The 26,035-nt window shown below is 47.8% G+C and overlaps 1 protein-coding gene across 3 annotated transcripts; it reads left to right on the forward strand.

Moving 5' to 3' along the window:
* The first annotated feature begins 154 nt into the window (after window positions 1-154).
* Window positions 155-24,197, forward strand: CDC6 (cell division cycle 6). 3 transcript variants are annotated; one of them, XM_081886335.1, is made up of 12 exons: window positions 155-277; window positions 3,022-3,207; window positions 4,211-4,471; window positions 10,835-11,034; window positions 11,959-12,134; window positions 13,201-13,307; window positions 14,381-14,520; window positions 15,249-15,349; window positions 18,178-18,242; window positions 19,283-19,500; window positions 20,459-20,599; window positions 23,068-24,197. In XM_081886335.1, the coding sequence occupies exons 2-12, from the start codon at window positions 3,030-3,032 to the stop codon at window positions 23,152-23,154; spliced, it is 1,674 nt and encodes a 557-aa protein (XP_081742461.1). In that variant the 5' UTR covers window positions 155-277; window positions 3,022-3,029; the 3' UTR covers window positions 23,155-24,197. The 3 variants fall into 3 exon arrangements, with proteins under 3 accessions (XP_081742461.1, XP_081742462.1, XP_081742460.1); XM_081886336.1 differs by having other exon boundaries at window positions 191-281; XM_081886334.1 differs by having other exon boundaries at window positions 210-315.
* The last annotated feature ends 1,838 nt before the right edge of the window (window positions 24,198-26,035 follow it).

The raw sequence follows: 26,035 nt of genomic DNA on the forward strand, positions 1-26,035 counted from the left end.
TTATAGGAGGAGCCCGAGCGATGCGGGAAAGAAGCCGATTGGCTGGAACGCGCAGGGCGTTTGCGGCGGGATGTAGTTGGGCAGACGGAAGGTTTCAGGTTTGGCGCGGAGAGCGGCGATTGGCTGGGCGGGTCCGGCGCGCGCGCTCCGGAGAACCAATGGGCGGACCGGGGCCGGCTGGCCACGCGCGGGCAGGCGGAGTCGCTTCATTTAGTCAAGCGGGTTGGTTGCGAGAAGAAGCTTCGCGCCCCTTTGGCTCCGTAGGTTCGGGTTGACGGTAGGTGCGCATGTTTGCGCGCGAAAGAGGCTCTGGCTGTAAGGAGGCGCTTGGAGCAGAGAGGGGCTTCGTGGGGGGCTGAGGGGAGGCGAAGCGGTTATTGCTGCTGTTATCAATGAATTAAATAAATAGTTAAAAGGGAAAGGGCAGGGGAAAAAGGGGGTTCGTCTGTGAGACGCCTCGCTCAAAGGCTTTTTGGGCGCTTTGGCCCTAAGGACACGCTCGCCAAGGAGCAGGATCCGCTCAAATGTGCTTCTGAGGGGCGTGAGACCCACCTGGCTCACTTTGGGGAAGAGTCGTTTAGAGCGGTAAAGCGCGAGTGGGGATATTAAAACATCTCCCCTGAATCCACTCCCATTCAAACTCAAAAGCCCTCTGCTTCCTCCCCGCTCCCGCCCCCCGGCCGCAATAAAAAGTCGGGAGATCTGATCACGTATCTCATGGGCAACCTCGTCCTTCAGTGTGGCTCTTGAAGACTGGCCGAAAGTTACTGAAGAGGTTTTTTTTTTAATAGCTGGGTGGGGGTTTGAAATTGCATTTCATTTCTTTCTGTTTTCTCATATATATATATATATATATATATATGCAGGTTTTGGTGTCCTCGGGTGTCTTCCCGTGTAAAAGTTGGGGTGTCTATGCGACGTTTCGACGAGGTCTCACTCGTCATCTTCAGGCTGGTGCTTTCGGCTTCTTGTTACTGGAACAGAGCAGGATCTCAGTGTTTTAGTTCCTATAAATACTGTTGAGGGGGTGTGGTGTATAGCCTCCAATGTTCTGGGCAGAGAGGAAGTTCCCAGGCTAGTGTGCCTTTTCTTCTTTTGTTCCTTAATTACTTGAGGGATATCTTGAGTGACCCACCTAAGTGGTACTCAGGATATCACTCAAGAAATCACTGAAGATATCCCTCAAGTAATTAAGGAACAAAAGAAGAAAAGGCACACTAGCCTGGGAACTTCCTCTCTGCCCAGAACATTGGAGGCTATACACCACACCCCCTCAACAGTATTTATAGGAACTAAAACACTGAGATCCTGCTCTGTTCCAGTAACAAGAAGCCGAAAGCACCAGCCTGAAGATGACGAGTGAGACCTCGTCGAAACGTCGCATAGACACCCCAACTTTTACACGGGAAGACACCCGAGGACACCAAAACCTGCATTCCTGTACCCGTGAAAATCTACGAAAGCATATATATATATATATATATATATGTATGTGTGTATATATATGTATATATATATGTGTGTGTGTGTGTATATATATGTGTGTGTGTGTGTGTGTGTATATATATATATATATGTATATATATGTATATATATATCCAACAGTCTTATCTTTGAAATCAGCAAGTGGAAACCTCCTCCCTCCCCCGGCCTTCCTAATTCTGAAAGGAAGGCCGGAGAGTGTAGAGAAAAACAGGCAACTCTGGCATCAGAATTTACTGCCAGGCCTTTTTAATGAATGGATACTAAGGGCTTTTCTTATTTGCCACCTTCTAACTTTGTTCCAGAACTGGTTGTTTAAAACAGTTAGAACCAATGTGTGGTGTATAAGCCTATCCATTTGGTAGCTGCCCTCACCCCATTGTGGAGCTCTCCCACAGTAGGCATTTCGTAATGCTAGCCTCAGCATTTATTGGAAGCCTGTAAAACTGCTTGGTAGCCTTTGGGGGAGGCGTGTCAGAGTTAAGTTGGAAAGCAATAAGAAAGTTCTACTAAATTAGATAAAGTTCTGTGTTGCTAGCTTTTGTGTTTTTGTGCTGTAAGACAGAACTTCCATGTTCAACATCCTTGTATGCCAGAAGACAGAAACAAAGAAAGAGTGGCATTATATACTGCTTGCATGATGTCCAGAAGCTTCTACCTGGCTGTCACTGGAAGCAGAGGTCCAGGCTAGATGGATCTTTGGTCTAATCCATTGTGGATTTTTATTTTTAGGGAATCCATTACGGGCACTAATAATATTTCATTAATTATTAATAGGCCACCATTTGGGGGCATAAAGTAATAGGTGGCTCACACATAATAAAAAAAACAATAGTACAGATTCAAATTACTTAGGTAGCAGTATTTATAATTAATAATTTAAAAACATAGGCTACAGTACTTAAAACAGATAAAGCAAAATCAGTCTTAGGGTTGTTGTTTTTAATTATCACTATAAAAAGAAAAGAGAACAACAGTGTTGCCACAAAATGAGTAAAACGAGGCAGGTTGGGGTGAGTATGTTTAACGCAGTACGCCTCTGCTCCTGGAACAGAGAGCAAGGATCCAGCAGGAATTTGGGTTTGGAACTATTTCAGCCAACAATTTTTATGTTAGGTGGTGGGTAGGTTTATCACCTTGACAGTCATCAATGTTTAACCTTGAGCTTACCTTCAAGGTATAGGAATGGGTGAGAGGGACATGTTGTGAACAAAGGATGGGAAATAAATTGCTTGTGCTGAGGTGAGCATGATTAATCATTAGGGGCAAGGGCGTCTGGGGATAGTGAATAACTTGCTAAAAAGAGAGGTGTGGGTTCATAGACCTGTAAGACTTAAGGTGTTTTTGGTGAATAAGGAGGGGAAAATACTCTGTTCCAATCAGGTCTTTATTTTGTTGTTCACCTAGCGGGAGGAAAGGCATCACTGGGGGACAGGATAATTGTAACTGTTAGAGACTATTTGTGAAATTTAAAAGTGTGTGTGTGCACGCATGCACACTTAACTTAAATTTCTTTCATTTGCTCTCTTTGGGCTCCAGTGTCCATCATGCCTTGTACCAGATCTCAGTCTGAAAGCCAGAGCACCATCAAATTCCCAAAGCGGAAATCGATTAGGAGATGTCACAAACCTATAGAGAATGAGGAGGCTTCAAAACTGGACACAAGTCCACTGTCAGTTTCACCCCACAAGCAGGTCTTGCCTCTCAGCCCACGTAAACGGCTTGGTGAGTTGCCTTTCTCTTCATCAAACCAAACTATCCTAACACATTCTTATATAGAAAGCCTGCTCAGCCATTCCGCTTGGCACTAAACCGGCTGTATTTTAATTAACTGTTGTTGTTTTCCTATTACGTTTTACTGTAATTTATATTTGGTGTTAGTCACCCTGAGCCTGGCCCTGGCCAGGGAGGACGGAGTATAAATAAAATAAAATATTATTATTAATAATAATAATAATAATAATTATTGAATGGGACTTCATGGGATTAATGAATGCTAAGTGATGCCAAGATTTTCTCAGATTGAACACCAGAGTTAAGAACACAGGAAAAGCTGCCTTATACAGCTTCAGGTCAGGCCATGTACCTCAGTATTGTCAACACTGACTGGTAGTGGCTGCAGGGCTTTGGACGGGTCCTACCCGGAGTTAGTGAGTGGAATTGGGACTATTTTTTTCTTGCAAAGCATCTGGTCTATTTCCCATGGAGGCCAACTCGAAAGATAAAAAGTAATTCATGGGCAGGCCTGTTTGTGTACTGCTGAAGAGTCTGTGCTTGAAATAATTGCTCTGCTCAATAGTATTCCTACAGACAGGCTTATCTGCAAAGATTGAAGTGGTTATTTGTATTCTAAACCCAGCATTTGGAGTTTTTGCAGTAACAAGTCGGAACAAGTAGGGTTGATGCAGTAAGTGTACATTGCAAAGGGTCCAGAGGGAAGGAGCAGGCAGAGCGCAGCAACACTTCTCTGAATAAGGGGGCATTTGACAGGCCCTGTGCTTGTGCTTTTCCTAAATGATGCCTATGATAATAAGAGCTCTGAAACTTTAAATGAAATAACAAAAGGCATCTTAAAGACACCATGTTGCATGGCAGACATGAACTCTGGTAAAATAGAGGGCAGACAAACTTGTCTTTTACATCTGGGTTCTTGTCTGTATTTCACATTCATTTTCTTCTGCTGCTGCTTTCTTCTAAACTTGGCATGGTGTGTCTTTGTTTCCCACAGGAGATGACAATCTCTGCAATGTCACCCAGTTGCTGCCTTGCTCTCCGAGTAAGCAGGGTAAAAAAGAGAATAGCTTTCCACCCACTTCTCCCAAGGGCCGGGCTTTACTCTTCAGCGAGCGTTCAACCCCCAAATCTCCAACTAAGGGCAGCAATTTGGTTCCCTCTCCCTTTCGTGGTGGTCAAGAAACCCCTGACGCTTCACCGCCGCATCGCCACCCAAGGAAAGAACTGGTGTGTACTCGTCTCTTTAAGCAAGAAGGTATGTAATAGCATTGTGTATGGTGGAAAAACTGGGTACTACATCTTCTGTGGTTGCTTGGATTTTAAAAAATGGGTTTATAAAGAATTCAGTCTCTTAAGACCTCAGAATCCAAGGCTAGTTCACTGTTATTCCTACAAAATGAGAAAACTTAAGGCATGGCTGTGTCATAAATTCAAAATGGTTTTCAGACTTTTTCAATTGTTACATTACCCGCAGGCAAGACCCGCTGTGGTTCCATGGAAGGGGTTGGAATATTTCTCACCATTCTCAGCAACCTCATAAAATTACAGTTCCTAGGATGCTTTGAGGGAAGCCAAGGAATAAAAACCATTGAAATTTGTGGTTTAGCTGTGATCACAGAGGGGCTTGACATACTGCCTTTCATCTTTAGTCATTTATTGCTGGTCAGAATATTGCAAGTAAGTTTTATTAGCAACGTTAATGTTAGAATGGCGTCCCTTCTTGAACATTCTTATTTGATTTGATTCTTATGTCGACAATCATAACAACTACAGGCAGTGTTCAAAAAAGCAAGGCAATACATCAGTAGTATAAAACAGAGCAGTACAAGACTCGTTTAAATAGGCAAGGGTCTATTTAGTCTAGCAATCTGCTTTCAACTGCAGCATGCTGCAACGATAGAACAGCTCAATAAAAGGAACTTTTAGAAAGAGACAGTAAAAGTAATTTTTCATTTATTGTAATAGGCCTCTTCCTAAATCCAGTTTTTTGTTGTTGTTGTCGTCTACTGTTGTGTCTGTTAGAAGAGAGTTGTACAATTGGTATTTGTATAGTTTTTGTTAGGTATTGTGATGGGACGATGAGCTGCTTGTGCGTAAAATGCAAGTCCCTCAGAGTTTGATCAGGTTTTCAAACCTCTGCCTGTGACGGAGCCCCTCCAGCATGGCTGCGTCAATCACTAGTAGAATCCGAAAGTGGCTGCTTTCGGAAACGTTTCCAACATAAAAGCTCCTTAACGGAAACACGTCGTCTGGCCTCTCGGCGTGACAGTTTCCGTCGAGGTGTGGGTGTCCCTATAGGAGGTCCTGAGACCTCCCCACTGGTTTCGCTTGAAGCGTCTCTGAGCCATCCCTCCGACTCACTTTCCCTTGGAGTTCTTGCTCGCCCTCTACTGGTTCCCTCTTCCGCTGCTACTGCTCTCTCAACCTCAGGGAGCCTTTGCACCTGCGGCGCTTTAGATGTCAGTTCCCTGACATCCACCTCCCCTCCAGGGCCCCCTTCACCCCCTCCCGTCTCCTCTCCTACTGGCGGTGAGGAGGTAAAACCCCTGAAAGAACCTCCCTCATCTTCCGACGTCGCGAACACTTCCTTCCACTTGTTGCTGTTCCTACTCTCTAGGTACTCTTCGTCATCAGAGTCCACTCCATCTTCCAACTCCGACTCCGCGAACCCTTCCATTTCCTCTTCCTCATCGGTGGTGCCGAAATACTCCCTCCTAAACCTTGCTATAGGCTGAGGTTTCCTCGGGAACCTTTGGTGGAACGTTTCTGTTAAAACCTCGTCATTGACTTCCTCTGCACTTACCCAGGTGTTTTCTGACTCCGGTTCCCCTTCCCACGCCACCAAATACTCCACCTGATTACCCTTCCACCTGGAATCGAGGATTTCCGCTACATGGTTGCGGCGTTCCCTCTCTTCCAAGGCTGGTCCCCTGACGTGCTCCCCTTCACGTCCCCCCCTGTATGGTGACAGTAACGACCTGTGGAACACTGGGTGCAATTTCATGTGGTTGGGTAATTGGAGTTTGAAAGCTACCGGGTTGACCTGCTGAATCACCTCAAAGGGTCCCAATCTTCTGGGCCTCAGTTTCTTACAACCCCCTTTGAACGGCAACCCTTGGGTTGACAACCACACTTGATCCCCCACCCTTATGGTTTCACCTTCCCTTCTGTTCTTGTCTGCCTGCTTCTTATATTGTGCCTTGGCCCTTTCTAAGTTGAGCTGGAGCTGCTGATGGATGGCTTCCATCTCTTCTACAAAATGTTCAGCCGCTGGAACGCTCCATCTCTCCCCTCCTTCCCCTGGAAATGCCCTGGGGTGACACCCGTAATTAGCCAAAAAGGGACTCATCCCTGTGGACACATTCTCCGCATTATTGTAGGCAAATTCTGCCAACGCCAACTTTTCGACCCAATCGTTCTCTCTGTCATTGACATAACACCTAAGATATTGTTGAAGAATGCCATTTGCCCTTTCCGCCTGCCCGTTGGTTTCAGGGTGCCGGGCAGTTGAAAAATTAACTTCCACGTGTAGCAAGCTCATGAGCTTCCTCCAGAACCTGGAAGTAAATTGTTTGCCTCGATCTGAGATCACCCTCGAGGGAGCCCCGTGCAACCTAAAGATATGTTCCACAAACAACTTCGCCGTTTCTTCCGCTGTGACTGCATGTGAGCATGCTACAAAATGGCACATCTTAGTTAACAGGTCTACTACTACCATGATGGCTGTTTTCCCCTTGGACCTTGGCAGATCCGTCATAAAATCTATTGATATCGCTTCCCAAGGCCGTTCTGGTGTGGGTAAAGGTTCTAATAACCCTGCCGGCGCCCTTCTTTCCCCTTTGGCTCGCTGACATTGGTCACACCCTCTTACATACTCCCTTACATCTTCCCTCACCTTAGGCCACCAAAATTCCCTGGTAACCAACCACATGGTTTTGTGTTGCCCAAAATGTCCCGCCGTGGGGCTATCATGCAACTGCTTGAGTACTCTCCCCCTCAATTCACCTTCGGGTATATACAGTGCCCCTTTGTAATACAATGCCCCATTTCTTTCCTCAAAACCTCCGGGGCTCTCGCCCTCCCCCCTGAGACCTCTGAGCTTATCCTGGGCATATTCATCATTTTCCGTTTCCTCCACCAGTTCCCGTTGCCCCACCAGCGCCGCCCCACACACCCAGCGGTCCTCCGGGATGACATGTCTCTCTTCGATCACCTCCTCCCCTTCCCAATATTCTGGTTTGCGTGAGAGCGCATCCGCCCTGACGTTTTCTGGGCCTGGCACATAACAAATCTCAAAGTTAAATTTGGAGAATTCCTGTGCCCATCTCACTTGTCGTTGGTTGAGCACTCGAGCTGTTCTCCAATACTCTAAATTTTTGTGGTCGGTGCACACTTGCACCTTGTGTTGTGCCCCAATTAATAAATGTCTCCACCTCCGGAATGCTTCGTGAATGGCAAGTAGTTCCCTGTCATACACCGTGTAATTCCTCTCGGACTTATTCAGTTTCCGCGAGAAGAATGCACACGGTCTCCACTCCGACGCACTCCTCCCCGGTTGAAGAAGGACCGCCCCTATAGCCCGGTCGGATGCATCTGTTTCCACTCTCATGGGTTTTTGTAAATCCACATGCAGAAGTTGTTCTTCCGAGGCGAAAGCCCTTTTCAGTTCTTCAAAGGCTCGATCCGCCTCCACCGTCCAAACAAATTTCTTCTTGCTGCTGAGGCAGTCGGTGATGGGCGCCGTCAAGTGGGCAAAGTTCTTGATGAACTTCCGATAAAAGTTCCCAAACCCCAAGAATCTTTGCACGTCCTTCTTGGTCTTCGGTGTCTTCCATTCCAGTACCGCTTGAACCTTGCCTGGATCCATGGCCAATCCCTTGTCTGACAAGCGGTACCCCAGGAATTCCACCTCCTTGGTATGAAACTGGCACTTCTCCAGTTTCACCCACAGCTGGTTGGCTTGCAGCCTGCCCAACACTTCTCGAACGTCCCTCACATGCTGTTCCTCATCTTCCGAATACACCAACACGTCGTCTAAAAAGGCCACACAGTTCTTGTAGAGCAAAGGTCCCAGAACGTGGTTTATAAAAGCTTGAAAACAGGCGGAGCCCCCTTGTAGACCGAAGGGCATAACGAGGTATTCAAAGGCTCCCAAAGGGGTAAACATGGTGGTCTTCCATTCATCTCCCTTCCTTATGCGTATCAGATTGTACGCCCCCCGCAGGTCCAGTTTTGTAAAAATCTTTCCCTTCCTTACTCTGGTCAAAATGTCGTCAATTCGGGGCATAGGGAAAGCCAGGGGCTCCGACACTGCATTGAGGGCCCTGAAGTCACACACCAGTCTCGGTTTGTCTGTGTTCTTTTTGTCCACAAAAAACACTGGGCTGCCCCCCACCGCTCGGGACTCTCTGATGAAACCTCGCTTCAAGTTTTTGTCAATGAACTCCCTCAGCTCCTGCATCTCCCTGTCTGACATGGCGTACAGCTTGCCTACTGGGAGTTGGGCCCCTGGGAGTAGGTTGATTTGACAGTCAAAGGGTCTATGCGGTGGCAGTTTGTCTGCTTCCCTTTCGCTGAATACGTTGCTCAGATCTGCGTATTGCGGGGGCACCTTCCCTTTGCCCATCACTTCCATCCCCGCTAGGGTGACTCTGTCTCCTCCCGAGACCTTCCCCTCCTTGCAGTGTTCTAGGCAATGCGCTGACCCAAAGGAGACCACCCTCTGATGCCAGCCCACTAGCGGATCGTGTAGCGCCAGCCAGCTCATCCCCAAAATGATGGGCGCTCCTCCCAGGATGGCCACATTAAACGCTATCTGTTCGGTGTGCCTTGCCACTCTCATTATCATCGGGACAGTCTGTTGGCTAACTTCTCCCCCCAACAGCTCTCTGCCGTCAATCGTAGTCACCTGCAAGGGGTTACTTAAAGGGATGGTCTGTATCTGGTGCTCAGCTGCAAACTCCTTACTCATGAAATTACAGGAGCTGCCTGAATCCAAAAGCGCCTTGACCTTTAGTGGGTGTCCGTTTGGCAGTTCTAGTAACACCTCTATCACTAAAGCAGGTCTGGGAGGTTCTGGCATGGGCACTTTCATTGCTCTTTGGCCTGGCTGCTGTGCCCCGACGGTGGCAGCCAGGCGTTGGCTTTTACTTGCTCCTTGCTTTCCTCTTCCTTTCCCCCAACAGCTCCTGCCATCCCTTGCCATTCCTTTCTTTGTGGGCAGACTCTGGCAAAGTGCCCTGGCTGTTGGCAGAGATAACATCTCTTGGCGCTCTTTCCCTCCTTCTTCCGCCCTTCACTGGGATTTGAAACTGCGCGCGCCCGCGCTGTTCCAACTTCCATCGGCTCTGCCGGCGGGAAAGATGGCTCTGGAATGTCTGGAATGCGGAACTCCCTCCAACGGTCTCCTTTCCCTTCCCGCCTTTCCAAAGCCCTCGCCTCCTGGCGCGCTCCTATGGCCAGCGCAGATTTGGTTAATTGGTCCATAGACTCCGCCCTGGGCCCCCAGGAAAGCTCATCTTTGACGGTTGAAGAAAGCCCCTCTTCGAAAAGCATTTGGATGGGCTCCGCCGATAGGTCCCACCCCAATTTATGAATCAGCATAGTAAATTCAGTCCAGTACTCACGGACAGATCTGCTTCCTTGCTGGCAAGCCATTAACTGCCTTCGCACCACCCCCTGCTCAATATCGCTGGAAAACATCAGGTCCATGGCACGAAAAAACTTCCTCGTGTCCTTTAAGATCTCATTATTCGCTGCCATCAGGGGTCTAACCCAATCTTTCGCCCCGGATTCGAGATGGCCAATCACATACGCCACTCGCGATTCCTCGTCGGGGAAGTCATCAAACTGCAAGTTTAGAGCGTATTGCATCTCTGTTCTAAAGGCATGATAGTTCCTGGGATCCCCCCCGAATTTCTGCACCAATCCTGGTACCTTTCTGGCGAGCGGGGTGGTTTTCTCCTTTCCCTTTTCTGCATCCTGAGCCCTCCTCTCCTCAAGCCTCGCCGTTTGCAGCGCCAACTGGATCTCCAACGCTCTGTACCTTTCTTCCAGGCTTGGACCCCCTCCAGCTGCTCCTGCACCCCCGGTTCCGGCTGGGTTGCTCATGATGCTTCTCTCTGCACAAGCTGGCTTTCGGTGACTTTCGGATTGCTGTGATGGGACGATGAGCTGCTTGTGCGTAAAATGCAAGTCCCTCAGAGTTTGATCAGGTTTTCAAACCTCTGCCTGTGACGGAGCCCCTCCAGCATGGCTGCGTCAATCACTAGTAGAATCCGAAAGTGGCTGCTTTCGGAAACGTTTCCAACATAAAAGCTCCTTAACGGAAACACGTCGTCTGGCCTCTCGGCGTGACAGTTTCCGTCGAGGTGTGGGTGTCCCTATAGGAGGTCCTGAGACCTCCCCACTGGTTTCGCTTGAAGCGTCTCTGAGCCATCCCTCCGACTCACTTTCCCTTGGAGTTCTTGCTCGCCCTCTACTGGTTCCCTCTTCCGCTGCTACTGCTCTCTCAACCTCAGGGAGCCTTTGCACCTGCGGCGCTTTAGATGTCAGTTCCCTGACAGGTATATTGAAGTATTTTATTTGTTCTAAACCTGTCTTCATTTTGTTTATACAGGCACCTGTTACCAGCAGGCAAAGAGTCTCCTGCACACGGCTGTTCCGGACCAGCTGCATGCAAGGGAGAAAGAGACAGGTGTTTTGCATAGATTCCTGAGAGAGCATGTCTCTAGGGAGATCCCAGGAAGCCTTTATATCTCTGGAGCTCCAGGCACTGGGAAAACTGCCTGCCTCAACAGGGCCCTGATGGACTTAAAGGTAAAACTGCTGGATTTGAATTTGGACACTGGTCCTCTTTCAGACTTTTGCTATGAAAAATAATGCCAGAAGAACCATTGCCCAGCTCTGACAAATGGCATTTAACATTATATGATACTGCTTTGCGTCTACTCTTCTTTCAGAATTCTCTCATATGCCATTAGGGGTAGGGGAACTATGTGAATTCAGAGCCCAGTGAGAACCTTTTCCTGCAATCACTCTCCAATTCCCATAAAAGAGTTTTTGCCTGTGTATCTTCCACTTTTAACGGTCCAAGACAAGGTTAAGGAAGCTTTACTGTGGTTTGTATTTGGCCAACAAATCATATCCCTGGTTTAAGATGGGTATAGGAACCTTGGTTTTGTGCTAACTAAAGTTTGGTGTGGTATCTGAATTGACAAACCATAGGGACAACCATTGCTTTGTTTCCAAAAGTAGGAGTGAACTTAGGAAGTGCTGAAGAAGTGTGGAAATGAAAGCAGAAAAATAACTCTAAACTGTAGCTTAGCTGAACATTTGGATGCTCAAACTGATATGAGTTTTAAGCTATGGTTGACACAGACCATGCTTTGATGTGCTGCCTGAATTGAAAATATTTTGCCCCTACAAGATATATGTGAACACGTGGCTATTCCATGGATTTCAAGGACCTGCCTTTCCAGGGCGGTATGCTTATAATTTGTGCCTGATGGGGGCAGCTTAGCAGTTTTGCCTAAAGAGAGTATATTTGACCATCCCTCATGCTGGATTATTGGTCCCCCAGGCACAAGAAAGTGGCCTCCTGTAATTTCCTGTCCTCCACAGTTTCCTTGCAGGTACTTCTGCTCAGTGCTAGTCTGTGGAATTGCTGTCTCCTTGTTGCACTACTTGTACTCTATTGCAAAGTTTGATCTGCTCTAAAACACTCCTTTGTCTCTCTGGCAGACGGAGCTCGCTGGGTGTCAGACCATAGTCCTAAACTGCATGGCCCTGAGAAGTTCCAAGGCTGTGTTTCCAGCAATGGCTGAACAATTGGGCCAGGCTGGAGCTGACAAAGCAGCCAGGGGTGACGTGATCAGAAGGCTGGTGAAACGGTTGACATCAGAAAGTGCACCCATGGTGTAAGTACAAGCCCTTTGTGGTAGGAGGGGGGCATTCTTAAAACTCGCCAGTTTTGAGCAGGTCTGTCATAGGATAGCCATAACCTCTATTGGACAGGCATCCTCACGTCACTGTTGTGTTTTGAGTGGCAAGGCACATTTTGTGCTATAAACCTCTTAATGAGGTTTTGAGAAATATGGGTTTAGTGTGAAAGGTCATTCTAGTACTTCAACAGCTATAATATCTAAAACCTATTATAAAAGGTAAAGGGACCCCTGACCATTAGGTCCAGTCGTGACCGACTCTGGGGTTGCAGCGCTCATCTCGCTTTATTGGCCAAGGGAGCCGGCGTACAGCTTCCGGGTCATGTGGCCAGCATGACTAAGCCGCTTCTGGCGAGCCAGAGCAGCGCACGGAAATGCCGTTTACCTTCCCGCCGGAGCAGTACCTATTTATCTACTTGCACTTTGATGTGCTTTCGAACTGCTAGGTTGGCAGGAGCAGGGACCGAGCAATGGGAGCTCACTTCGTCACGGGGATTCGAACCGCTTACCTTCTGATGGGCAAGTCCTAGGCTCTGTGGTTTAACCCACAGCGCCACCCGCGTCCCAAAAAACCTATTATACTGGGCACTTTATTTTTGCTATGCACTTGGTGCAGTATATGTGGCTGAGCCGTAAACCTTGCTTTCAGAGAGAGTTTAGCAGTGTCAGTCTAAAAGCCCGTGTTTTGATAACAGACTGCGAGGGGGGGGGCACACAGTCTTTTGAATAATGGTAAATTTGATTCTGGACCTAAGAATTTGAGAGATCAATTCAGTCTTCTGCAGGGCTAGAAACATCTACTATTTTTTCTTTTTAAAAAAGAAGGTAGTGATTATAATTTGAAATATTTTATCCCACCCTGCCTCAATAGCATAGGGTATCTGGCCGGAGAGGTGCAGCTTCCGTCCTGTGCCAAGGATGCCGTGGGGCTACCTGCATTTGATGAGTGTTTGGATGCTGCGACAGTGTGGCAGAAAAGATGTTCTTACCGCAGCACGTTGCTGGGGTGGTGTTCACGTGCTCACGTCTTTCATCTTCACAGTTTGGTTGTATTAGATGAGATGGATCAGCTGGACAGCAAAGGACAGGATGTGCTGTACACGATGTTTGAGTGGCCTTCCCTCCCCAACTCCCGGCTCGTTCTCATTGGTGAGTGTCAAGAGTTAATGACGCTCAATCCTATGTTTCAGGAAAGAGGAGAGCGTGACTTCAGGACTGGCATTGTGGGGTGGGTGGCACAGTTGGAAATCTTCAAGCACCCACACACTGCCAGCCACAGTGCCCTCGCTCCTGCCGCTGTCCCTCCCATTCACTGCTTGTACGCCTGTCCTCTCTCTGTGGCCCAGAAGACACAAGTGTCTGGAAAGCAGGAGCAAGCCACCACCTTCCTAGTCACCTGTCTGAACCCACTAGTTGGAGGCAAGGATTTTACGCAGACTCGGCCCATCTTTGCTACATGAATATGGCATGGCGAAGGCAACAAGGCCAATGAAGGCAGAGGGGGGAGGAACAACGGGAGGCAGTGAGGAACGTGTGGACCTGCTGAGGACATTTGGCCTGAAGGCCTCCCCAAACCAGGTCAGGCACTTGCTCCAGTAGGATTGTATGCCACTGCCCACCTCACTCCCTTTGGTGGAGGAATGAGTTATTCCTAAATCGGTTCAGTGCATCCTTTGACAGAAATAGAACATCCAAAGGGAGATGGGAAAGCCACCTGGGCAAGTTCCCTGTACAAAATGCAGGACCACCCACCCACCAGCCTTCCACTGACCAGCCTATGGGATACAGACCAAAGGCTGAGCAATGGCCTGAAACCCAGGAGCTCCAGGTGGCTTAATGGAACATGCAAATTTATCACAGCATGCCACAAGAAAGTTGCTAATTCTTAAGCTTCTATATGAGGTCTACACTTTTCTGTCATATTCATTGGCTAGGCGTTGATGGAATATAAGGTCTTTTCGTGAACTTATTTTGTGAGTCCGTTTGGTCCCTCAAATGCAGAGGGAAGGTATGTGGAGCTGTATTTCAGGCAGCAGGTGCAAGGTCAGCATTCTAGGTGAACACTTCAAGCTGTATATGAATTCTTGGTTTTGTTGTGTGGTCTCCTATTTTAAGAGGCAAGCTATGTGAGTGGGAAGCTATGGGGTAAGAAGGATAGAAAGGTATAGAAGGATAGAAATTGGATGTCTCCAAGGCCTCTAAGTATATCTTCTCATTGGTAGGGATAGCCAATGCTCTGGACCTCACAGATCGCATCCTGCCCCGCCTGCAAGCCCGTCCCAAGTGCAGGCCACAGCTCCTAAACTTTCCCCCGTACAACAAAGACCAGCTTGCCTCCATCCTCCAGGAACGCCTTAAGCAGGTAAGATCTCAGAAGCTGAGTTCCAAAATTCCTGTCCTGTTATTGTTGCTGTTGTTGTAAAATTTGTATTCTGCTTTTCATCCAAAGATCCCAGGACGGTTTGCAACAGAAAAATACAAAATGAGAATACAAAATACACCTAAATGACTTGCAGAAGGCACAATCACTTCTGCTTTGGAACCCTGCTAAATTTGTTATTATCTTAACATGCAAAATATATACCTCTCCTGTGCCTTGGCACTAGGGGCGCTTTCCAGGTTCCCTGCATTTGAGAACCAGCCCACTTTCTCCCTCTTGTGAGATCGAGGAGCAGTGACCTGGAACGTGGCCTGGTAGCAGATCACCAGTCAATTAAATTCCCTCAGTTTTGGTGCAATACATGCACATCCAGGAGCTCCACGCAGCCCCCTTGGCAGCAGCATGCTGACATTGTATTTACTGATAAATCAGTCCTAGCCTGCCTTGTTGCTTGCTAAGCCCTTTGCTCTCCACCTATCTATGCCACTTCCTGGTGGCAACAAATAAGATCGGAAGTCGGGGGGGGGGTGGGATTAAAGACTGTGAGTTGGACAAAACAAGAGTTCTTGGGCTGTTACAAAGGAGCTGCCTTTACACTTGCCCCCCAAACCCTTTTGGTTTTTTTTTTTTACTGAATCCAGGAAAATGTCACGCAGCAGAACTTCCAAGATTTCTCTTGCAACTCCTGTTTTCTTCTCCCTGTCCCTTAGGTGTCAGGGGAGCAGGTGCTGGACCACGCCGCCATCCAGTTCTGTGCTCGGAAAGTCTCTGCGGTCTCTGGGGATGCACGCAAAGCTCTGGACATCTGCAGGTGAAGAATATATAGCACTCTTAAAAAACCGAGCTAATTACAGCGCATGTGGGATGTGATTTAAAGGTTCATTATGCTGTTTGGTCCCCCTGCCTGGGAGGTGGAGGGAGAGAGAGAGCGGGGGAGAGCCCTCATGCCTTTGTGGTGAGAGGGGAGGGTGCTTCCTGTTCCTGACTGTGTTAATGTCTGGAAACGTTCACAGCCCATTACCTATGAAGGGTGAGAGGAATTGGTCCTCCCTGCTGCGATTATAGATTGGTTAATTACATTTGGATTGCAAAAGGCTCTCATTAACAGTTCTCAAGCAGACATCTTTATGGTGCTTAGAAGTACTTCCTTTTCCCTTGCAAGTTGGCTTTACGGGAGTCGCTTCCTGCCTTCCTTGACCTTGCCCAGGCATTTGCTTGGTGGCTGCCTCTTCCTCTGTTTGACTCAACTTTTTTTTTGGGGGGGGGGAATAAAAACATGTACTTCAGCACAGGCTGATGATAGACGTGACCCCTTGGCAGAAGGAAGGGCACAGCTGTTACTTTTCAGGGATGTTGGCACAGATCTTTCTTGCGTGTGTGTGGAATAGGGTTTAGCTGATCATAGGTTTCGACAACTAATCCAATATGCGGCTGGCAGACCAGCGACTAGGAGCGGCTGCCAGGACCATATAACACCAGTCCTAAAAGAAGTACATGACTCCCAGTACATTTTTGAGCACAATTCAAAGTGCTGCTGCTGACCTTTAAAGCCCTAAACGGCCTCGGTCCTGTATACCTGAGGGAGTGTCTCCACCCCCATCGTTCTGCCTGGTCACTGAGGTCCAGCTCCGAGGGCCTTCCGGCGGTTCCTTCACTGCAAGTAGTAAAGTTACAGGAAACCAGGCCGAGGGTCTTTTCGGTAGTGGCACCCTCCCTGTGGAATGCCCTCCTATCAGATGTCAAGGAGATAAACAATTATACACCTTTCTGAAGACATCTGAAGGTAGCCCTGTATCGGCAAGTTTTTAATGTCTGATGTTTCATTACATTTTTTATATTCCGTTGGAAGCCACCCAGAGTGGCTGGGGCAACCCAGTCAGATGGGCAAGGTATAAGTTGTTGTTGTTTATTATGCTCTTCTCCCAACACCCTCCAGCTAGGCCTGTTAGATTCCTACCTTTGCAATCTTGTAAGAGGCAGATTATCCTTCCACGCATTAAAATTTGTCCCTGAATAATTTTGTAAAATACTGAAAACTAGTAGGAGAAATACATGAATTGATTAAAGTTGATACAAAACCTATCAACAGATTCCAGGGGAGCATTTAGCCAATGTTCAGAGCCCATTGAATTTAATGGGAGCATTAAATATATTCTCTTTCCCTAAAATAAATGAAAACTAGAAGAGTTTAATTTGCCCCCCTTCCCTTTGACATATGGCAAAGCGGGTACACTTTAAAAAAATCAACAAAAAGATGTCCCCAAAAAGTTCAGCAACTTTGACCTTAAAAAAAATGTTGGGAATATGGCAACCCTAGTTAGGGTATATGTCCAAACATCTTTAGTTTTGGCTAAGTTTTGTTAAGTTTTGTTTGGCTAAGCTAAGTCTGATTTGAGTATTTGTCAACTTAAACAGAGATTTAGCCGTGCTCCACACCACCCGTGGGGAGCCCAAATTAGACAGTGGTTGGCACTGGGGCTTTGGGTTGAGAACTGCCTCCAGCATCGCTTCCACTACAACAAATAGAGCGTTATTCTCATTAAGAGGCAAGATTGTAATGAGCTCCCATTAATGGGCCATGCATGTGCCACTCCAGGTCTCCCATGTGTGGGGGTGGGGGGGTTGCTTGCATAGTTTTCCCTCTTGTGACTTTTCAACACTGCTTTGAGAGCAGGATTGGGGTGAGAAAGACAGAACAGCCACATGGTATGATAAAATTACGGGCTGGTTAGGTACCTTGTTATGACAACAGACAAAAGCCTAGAAACACAGTCTTTCTGGACTGTTGATTTTTGTTGATGGGTCAGGAGCCATAACCGGTTACATCCAGGCACAGTCTCTTCTCTTCTTCTCTCTCTCAATCTTTTTGGGCAACTGCTTTTGGAAGATAAGCTTAATCCAACCATTTGCTCCCTACCTCCATAGCTGTAAAGGGATGGGGAAGCGGGACAAAATAAGGAAACTCAAGAGCCAGTCCTTAAAATGCTAGTTTCTTACAAATGAGCCGCCAGAATGGAAATGGGAGGAGCCTAACGGAATGGGCCAGGGGAGGTTGGCTCCACCTGTCATGGAACTCCAAATCCCAGAAACCCTCGCCAGCCTGGCCAGTGGTCAGGGATGATGGGTGGTATAGTGTTCAGCAACCTCTGGAGGACCACAGGTTAAGCTGCTCCTAGAATGGGCCCTGCTTTCCATGCCTCCCACTGTTGCAGCCTGCTGGAATATCTGCTGCCAGATGGGAGATGATGATCACTATGGCTATCATTACTATTACTATTATTCATAATATTTAAAAGTGGTGGGGTTTTTTAATCGCACAAAATAAAGTGGGAAAAGTGCTATATCGTATATATTAAATATTGAGCCAACTATATTCTGTATAACCTCGTTCCAAATATCAATATATTTGTCCAAACAAAACTGTGTCTATAAGCAGTCTGTTCCTATGTTGCAAGTGCTGCCCTGTCTTCCATCCATCGATTCAAGGGGACTAGATGAGAGTTGAAGGATGGATAGCCCAATGGAACTGGTCTTTCAGTGGACAACCTAATGAGAAAATCTGGAGTAGCCCAGTGTTGGAGATTGATAAAAAGCATTAGCAGGGAACTAACGCCTTTGAAATGTTACTCTTGTCCTTAGGAGGGCCATTGAAATTGTGGAGTCAGATGTGAAGAGTCAAACTGTGCTTAAACTGCTGCCTGCCTGTAAGTAGCTTTCCTCCCCACTCTTCCCCCTGAGCAGGTCCTAGGCTGCTGTGCAGTGCTGTCATGTTTCATTAAATGCTTTCCTGACCCTAGTTGGTAGCGTTTCTTCCCAGGGACTTGTTCAGGCCTTGCTGAGGGATATGGGGGGCAGCGGTGAAGGGAGACAGAGGAACGTGCAGCTGGCTGGTACGGGAAAAATGTTCTCCCTTTCCAGCAGTCAGCCCTGCAGAAGGAGGCGAACACCTGCTCCTTGTCTTTTCTGCACTGGCTTTAAGTGTAACTGGAGCAGTGCAAATGCAGGTGTGAAGCTACTACTACGTCCAGGGAGTGGAAAAACAAGCGATTTCGGTTTTCAAAGCATCTCCCCAAATGAACTGAAAATGTGAGCAGCTTAGGGATGTTGTACTCTGAATGTGTAGTGTTGCAATAGCTTTGGGCCCACCTTGCCTCATCTTTTTCTCATTTGCTGTAATGTATAAATGGTGTGGACATCTGTCACTTCTGCTTCGGAATGAGCAGTATGGAGAGCAGAAACACCGTTTTAAGTCTGTGTTAGGCAAGTTGGTCTGGGTCTGGTCATTTCCTGAGTATGAGACTGCCTGGGAACTCTAGCAATGTCACTTTGAGCTCTTTGGCCCAAAAGCAGCATATAAACACAAGAAGAGTGTATACATTACAGTGGTACCTCGGGTTAAGTATTTAATTCGTTCCAGAGGTCCATTCTTAACCTGAAACTGTTCTTAACCTGAAGCCCCCTTTAGCTAATGGGGCCTCCTGCTGCTGCCATGTCACCGCAGCACGATTTCTGTTCTCATCCTGAAGCAAAGTTCTTAACCCGAGGTAATATTTCTGGGTTAGTGGAGTCTGTAACCTGAAGCATATGTAACCTGAGGTACCACTGTGCAATAATCATATGGGAATGAAGCTTTGCCTTTGGAAGATACAACCCATGCCAGGACCCTCCTATTGAACTCTACCTGCGCTGCCTTACTCTTCATTCAGCTGCTCACTGTCGTCTTTCTGACTTCTCCCGTCCTCAGGCAAATCATCTTCTAAGCCAGCCACAGACTCAGCAGTACCCCAGCGGGTGGGACTGGCCCACGTATCCCGGGTGATCTCTGATGTGTACGGTGACCGTTTGGCCTCAGGTGCAGGCCGAGACGATGCCAATACCTTTCCCTTGCAGCAGAAAATCTTGGTCTGTTCTTTGCTGCTCTTAACCAGGCAACAGAAAACCAAAGAGGTGACGCTGGGAAAGGTGAGTGTGCAGATTCTCTCTGCCCCCCAACCTCTTCAAATTGCCACTGCTAGTGTATTATGTCCCTCTTACTTGACAAGGGGCTTTGCTTTGCAGCATAAGAGTTCGTCTCTTAAAACCAGAGTCCTCGGGAGCACAAAGGGAGAAGTGCACAAGTAGTTTCTCTGAGTCCTACCATGGACCCACTTAAAAATGTTTGGCTGTTTATGCGGGACGTGCAGTACACAAAGAACTAGAGTCCCCAAAAAAACCTTCAAGGGAATTGGCTCCATCTGCCTCTCTCTTCCTCTCCTCTTATGTCTCCCGTCCTTGTTTTTTGTTTGTTTGTTTTTTAAGGCCATGGGAGTTAATGAGAACTGTTTGCTTACAGAAGTAAGTTTTATGTATGAACGGAGTGGAAGATGACGGCTTGGAATGTCTTTTAGTAGTTTTTTGGGCACCTCATAGGCTACATGCATTGCACCCTAAAAGCCTCTGTCTTGTCTTTGAGTATTATTCTACCCATCCTAAACTACTTTGGGGTGGAAGGGATTTGTGTCTCTCCACCATCAAGTCAGTCTGGATAGCTCACTCGGTTAGAGCATGGTTGCAGATTTGATACTTGTACGGGACAGCTGCATATTCCTGCATTTCAGGGGATTGGACTAGATGGTCCTCGGGGGTCCCTTCCAGCTCTGTGGTCTGCCCCCCCCCCACTTGGTGTGGAAGTATAGGTTGTAGTAGCAGTGCTCATATGCCAGAGGTGTGGAGCAGCACTTGTGTGTTGCTTTGCCAGCAACTTTGGCTGGGCTGTGCAGGATATAAACAGGAGACCTATTATTCAGTTAGAAGTCACAAAGAGGGATCTAGCTAGCCCGGGGCACTTGGAGGAAGCCATAGAGAGCAAGTTACATTATGCACACTTTTCTGTTTCCTCTACTCAAAAACACTGTGTTTTTTCAATGGCATTTCCTCCTAGCTGCATGAGGCCTACAGCAAGGTTTGCCGCAAGCAGAAAGTAGGAGGTGTTGGCCAATCAGAATGCCTGTCGCTTTCGGCTCTCCTGGAATCCAGAGGCATTGTGGGCTTGAAGAAGACTAAAGAAGTGCGTCTGACTAAGGTACTACTGCAGAGCTACTTTTGCTATGGCCTGGACTCCAGCAGGGGTGGCGAGGGCAGTATCCAAGGTCCCCTTCACCTCTTAGAAGGGGCCATAATCTGGTGGTGGGACATGTGCTCTGCATGCTGAAGGACCCATGTTTAATCTCATCATCTCTAACTAAAAGAATCTCAAGGCAAGGAGAGAGCCGCCACCACTCAGAAAGGACTGTACTATGGTAGATGATCCCAATAGTACCACTCCATATGGGGCTGCTGAATATATTTGATGGGGCAGTTTGCTAGTAAACATCAGAACTAAATTGTGTGCCAAGATCCGAAGATTTTTGTGTCCCTCAGCAAATAAACCTTTGAGAAAGGGGTGTGTGCTTTGCCGTGGAAATGCATGGCATTGGAATTAGCCCCCTGCCTTTTAAAGTGGTTTTACATTTATTTAGATCAGTGTTTCCCAAACCTGGGTCTCCAGCTTGTTTTTGGACTACAACTCCCATCATCCCTAGCTAGCAGGTCCAGTGGTCAGGGATGATAGGAACTGTAGTCCAAAAAACAGCTGGAGACCCAAGTTTCAGAAGCACCGATTTAGATTAAGAATATACTTTCTCCCTAAGGACTCAGTGTGCAGTGTTTCCTTATTTCATTGGTCCTCAGCACAGTCACTGGAAACATGCTGATTCCACCACTACAGTATAGTGGAAGAAATAACACTGAGCAGTGATGATTTGCCCCAGCGGTTCATGGTCCCAGCCTCCTATGGAAAACTTTGGGTGCCAGGCTACTTTGATGCCTGAAAATTCACTACTGGCTTCCTTAAATGCATCTGTCTCCCTCCTCAGCTTGCCTTAGCTGTGTTGGTGGGAAAACTGCCGCATCTTTCTTGTTCTCCTTTGTTTTAGCTCTGTGGGAGAGCCACAGTGCACAGCCCCTCCTGTTAGTCTGATGAAAGAGGCTGTGCCCTTCTATAGGAGGGAGAAGTGTAGAAATAATGGAGAATTAAATGTCAGGATTCTTGCATGTAGGTGTGCCCAAAGGGGAGCAGAAGTGCAAAACCTAGAGGTTCCTTGCCAGGTCAGTTGACAGGAGCGAGCCAACAGAAATTTGCACCGAGTAAGCTGGAGATAACTTTATTAGCAAGACAGGATCTGCACAGGAGTGTCAGGCCTAATGATCACAACAACTGCCCCCATGAAGCAGATGCCAAGACTAAAGGTCCCTGCTTCCCCACAGCCAGCAGTGTCTCCTCTTCTTCAGAGTTTTTTCCAAGCAATCAGAGACTCCCCACTTCATGCCTCTCCTTGTTCTGGAAGGCCAATGGGGAGGGGAGCTTGTTGCAGCAAGGGGGAGAGACACCCATGCCTCTTCACAAGCCTGACCAACCTCTGTCTCTTGGCCTTCCTCCTCTCCAGCTTCAGCTTCTGCCTCTGATTCTGGACTGCCCTCTGCCACCAACTCTCCCAGCTCACTAAGTCCTGTTACCTCTTCACCTTCTGAAACCTCCTCTTCCCTCTGACCACTCAGCATTGTCCCACCATCACTCCCTGCTCTGAGTTCTCTTCCCTTGGGGGTTCCCCAGATGGGTTCCTCCCACCACTCCTCTGCGTCCAACCATTCCCTGACATCAGTTGATCTGCCTGTGTAAGAACTGCCACCACCAGTGCAGCTGTGAAAAGACTCAGGAGCACCACAGGGCACTTTTGGGCCGCCATGGCACCATTGGCTCTGCTGCACGGAGATATTGGAGGTCCCCCTGCTATCCTGTCCCCCCAAAACCTTAGCCCTGAGCTAAGTAAGTTTCGAAAAGGCGGGGAATGCCTGCAGCAGGATGGCATTTTGGGAATCCTTCTGTGGAGCGAGGAGCTGTCAAGAGAAGAAGCCGTGATGGCTGAATTTTGTTTGATGGCCAAAATTGGTTTGAGGAAGAAAGCAAGTGCTGGATGAAGGAAGTATAAAGATACAAGACACCCATTGTACCTGATGGTTTGGGGCCTCCTCCCTCTGCCCACAAATGTTCCACTTTCCACCTAGAGGCGCAGCAATGAAACTGCTAGCACATTTGCAAAGCTATGCAGGGCCTAGTATGCTTTCAGATTGGATGGCAGACTGTGTTGAGATTCTTGCCTTGCAGGGGTTGGACTAGATGGTCCCTCAGGTCTCCCTTCAAATCCTTTGATTCTGCGACCTTGGGAATTGGCAATGGGGGAATCCCATGACAGGTTGTGAAATTCTGCAAGAGTCACCATACGATTTAGCTGCCGTTGCAATGCGGGATTTGGGCACTGGGTGGAAGCGGAGCTGTTTGGATGGCATTGTGTATAGCAGATGTGCCTGCATTCTCTCTCCTCATCTTCCCATTACGGAGACCTAGTGATTTCCAGCGTCCTCCAAGGAGTGGCCTCCTGTAGACACCGTGCCTTTTTGCAACGGTGGATGCTGACTACCAGTTTCCAGCCTGACAAATCCTTTTCTTCCCAGGTCTTCCTGAAGATAGAAGAGAAGGACGTGGAACATGCCCTCAAGGATGGAGTTTTGGTTGGAAGCATCTTGGCCGAGGGGATTTAAGAGTTCTTGCTCTCACCTCCTTTCTTGCACAGAATGTTCCTAACTAATGGACCGTAACTTCTTGCCGGAAACATTTCATGAGGCATATCAGTGGGTGGACGATTATAGTTATCCCTCCTCCTCCCCCCACCCCACCCCCGGCCCCAGCAGCATCAGTGTTATAAAGATGCCCTGTCTATTTTTCCAGTGGGTGTTTTTTAAACTGCAAGGTATCCTGAGCAATGGGTGGAATGGCGCTGACTCAGTTAATTTTTAGGAGCTAGACTCCCACCCTTCGCCTAGGTATGTCCCCTTTCCTACACTTCCCGTTTTCTTTTTATGAATCCCGGAGGGAAAAACACACGCCAACGGTGTTAACATCTCTCCCCGCCCGCCCTCCACCTGCACACATACTGGGGCTGCTTGTGTCACTCCTGGGGCGTCTGCCTGTCTTAAGCACCCGAGATGAAAGAGGATGAAGGCTGTCAGCAAGAGAGCCCATTTGCCAGAAACAAAAACCATTAACGTCACAGGAGGAAATAAGGAGGCAGCAGCTTCTCTCGCAGGCTCCTTTGAAGTCAAGGCTGTTTCCGCGAAGCAGATGTCAGTCATGCTGAGGCTTAGCATCTCAGGAGCTGCAGTGGGGCTTAGCGAGCGAGAGAGAGAGGCACACAAACCTGAAGTCTCCAAGCGTCTTAACGTTTATGAACTGTGGATGCAGCCTTAGAGCTGGAACTGGTTGCGGCCTGGGGCAAAGAGCTGGTCTGTTTCGTTTCTGAGCCACTTCTGCGAACTGCCGGCTGCTTAGTTTGATGCCTTTGTATGGAACTCAAAATTCTTATAGTTAACATGAAATGCTGCCCCTCCCTCTTTGAGTGGCTTGCAGCCCTGGTGAGGGAAATTTCAGAACGTCTCTTTCCCACCCCACCCCGTGAGTTTATAGTATTTGAGATGTACTGAAATGCGTATTTACAGCCAGATGTTTTTTTTTAAAAAAAACAGATGGAGTATATTCCCATTGCTTTTTAAAGTTTTTATAGATTAAAACAGTCCTGATTATGGTTTTGATGTGTGGCGTGTGCGTTTTGTTTAGTTGGGGCTCAGATTCACAAATTTGTGTGTTGGTTCCTTTAAGGCAACGAGGTGGCGCAGATTCCCTTGCATAGGATTCCTAAGTTGCATCCTTCGTGTCGTGTGGTGCGTTGCTTTCCCCAGTGGCGGCTCTGTAAGTGAGGGAGCACCCAGTGTTAATCTCTTGTCCGTTAGAGCAGGGCTGCAATCGTGTTTCAAGTATCTTCAAGCAGCAACCGCTCAAGATTTCCTATACACAAGGGTGCACGTTTGGGGGTGCTAATTATACATTGGCATTCATCTAGAAATGCAACAAGCCCTGCGGATTGTGGTTTAGTGCTCACTAGGCTCTTGTCATGTGTTGCCTTGAATGTCACGTCACAATGTACTTGCAAGTAGTGCTTTTACGCATTCCGTATGCTGCCCTTGTCTTCTTACAGATTTGTGCTTGCATTCAGCATCTGCTGCAGTTGGTTCTGTATGACTTTGGTGTGTGACAAAATATTAGGAGCATTCACCCCTTTGCAAATATTCTAGTTAGCCCAAGTATGGTTGAACTGCCAAGGACCTTCCATTTTATCCATATTGTCCCCTAAGTTTCCATGCTGCCCAGTACCCTAGTTTGCGGAACTTTGCTTACAGCTGAGTGGCAGAAAACCCGGGAGACGTACTACATGCATTTTTTGTATTTTTTTGGCAAGTCAGAGTGGCTTTGGCAACTTGCTTGTTCAAACACAGCAGAGTGGGTTGACTTGACCCATCTGCAGCCCTGATGGCTGGCTCCTGTAAACCACAATGGCATCGGGTGTTAAAAATCCGTGACAGTGTTAAGAGAAACCAGCCCAGTAATAAAAAGGGGGGGGGCGAGTGGGATTTTGTGGCTCTGTCTCCTAGTCTAACCCTTAGGTGGTTAACCCTTTGCAATACCCTCTGGAATAAACTGCTCAGGCCCATCGCCACCAAAGTTCAGTATTGCTAACCTGCAAGATTCCCAATTGTCTTCCCCCTCCAGTTTTAATAGCTGTGCTGTCCTCTGTAGGGCCTAGAGATCCACACCGAGACTTTGGGCTCCTAACATTGTTAGTAAAGGAAGACTGTGCACCACGGCAAGCCAGCTTTCAAAGAGTTAAAGGCCTAGAGCATTCACGGCTAATAGAAAGCAGGCTTTGGGAAGGATTGAGAGCAGATGGGCAGCTGCATTTTAAATCATATTTTGCTAGCTACCAGGACCTTGAAAGCGAGACAGCGCTTCGTACAGCATGGGCATCTATTCTCCACCCCAGGGCTGTATGTATTTTGAGTGAAAAGAAAGCGGGGTGGGGAGAGTCGGCAGATAAACAACGTGATGTTTTCTCCATCTGGAATTCATGTTTTCAGTCTATGGGGTTGGGAGTGGATAGGGGAAAGATAGATGAGAGGTGCCCCCACAGACTTGAATAAACGTTCGCAGGGAGTGTTAGCTAGGGGAGAGGAGCACATAGGTACAGTGAAGGCCCACTTTCTGGGAGAGACTTAATTTTCTAGTGACTTCTGAGGACATGTTCAAATGTTTTTGCTATGGGGCGGGGGGGGGAGTGTTTTTCTGCAAGATAATTTAACACATGGCCAGTGTTTGAAGTAATAAGGGACGCGGGTGGCGCTGTGGGTTAAACCACAGAGCCTAGGACTTGCCCATCAGAAGGTAGGCGGTTCGAATCCATGTGATGGGGTGAGCTCCCGTTGCTCGGTCCCTGCTCCTTCCAACCTAGCAGTTCGAAAGCATGTCAAAGTGCAAGTAGATAAATAGGTACCGCTCCAGCGGGAAGGTAAACGCTGTTTTCATGTGCTGCTC

Source organism: Podarcis melisellensis (genome assembly GCF_964234715.1).
Source record: "Podarcis melisellensis genome assembly, chromosome: 13".
NCBI lineage: Eukaryota > Metazoa > Chordata > Lepidosauria > Squamata > Lacertidae > Podarcis > Podarcis melisellensis.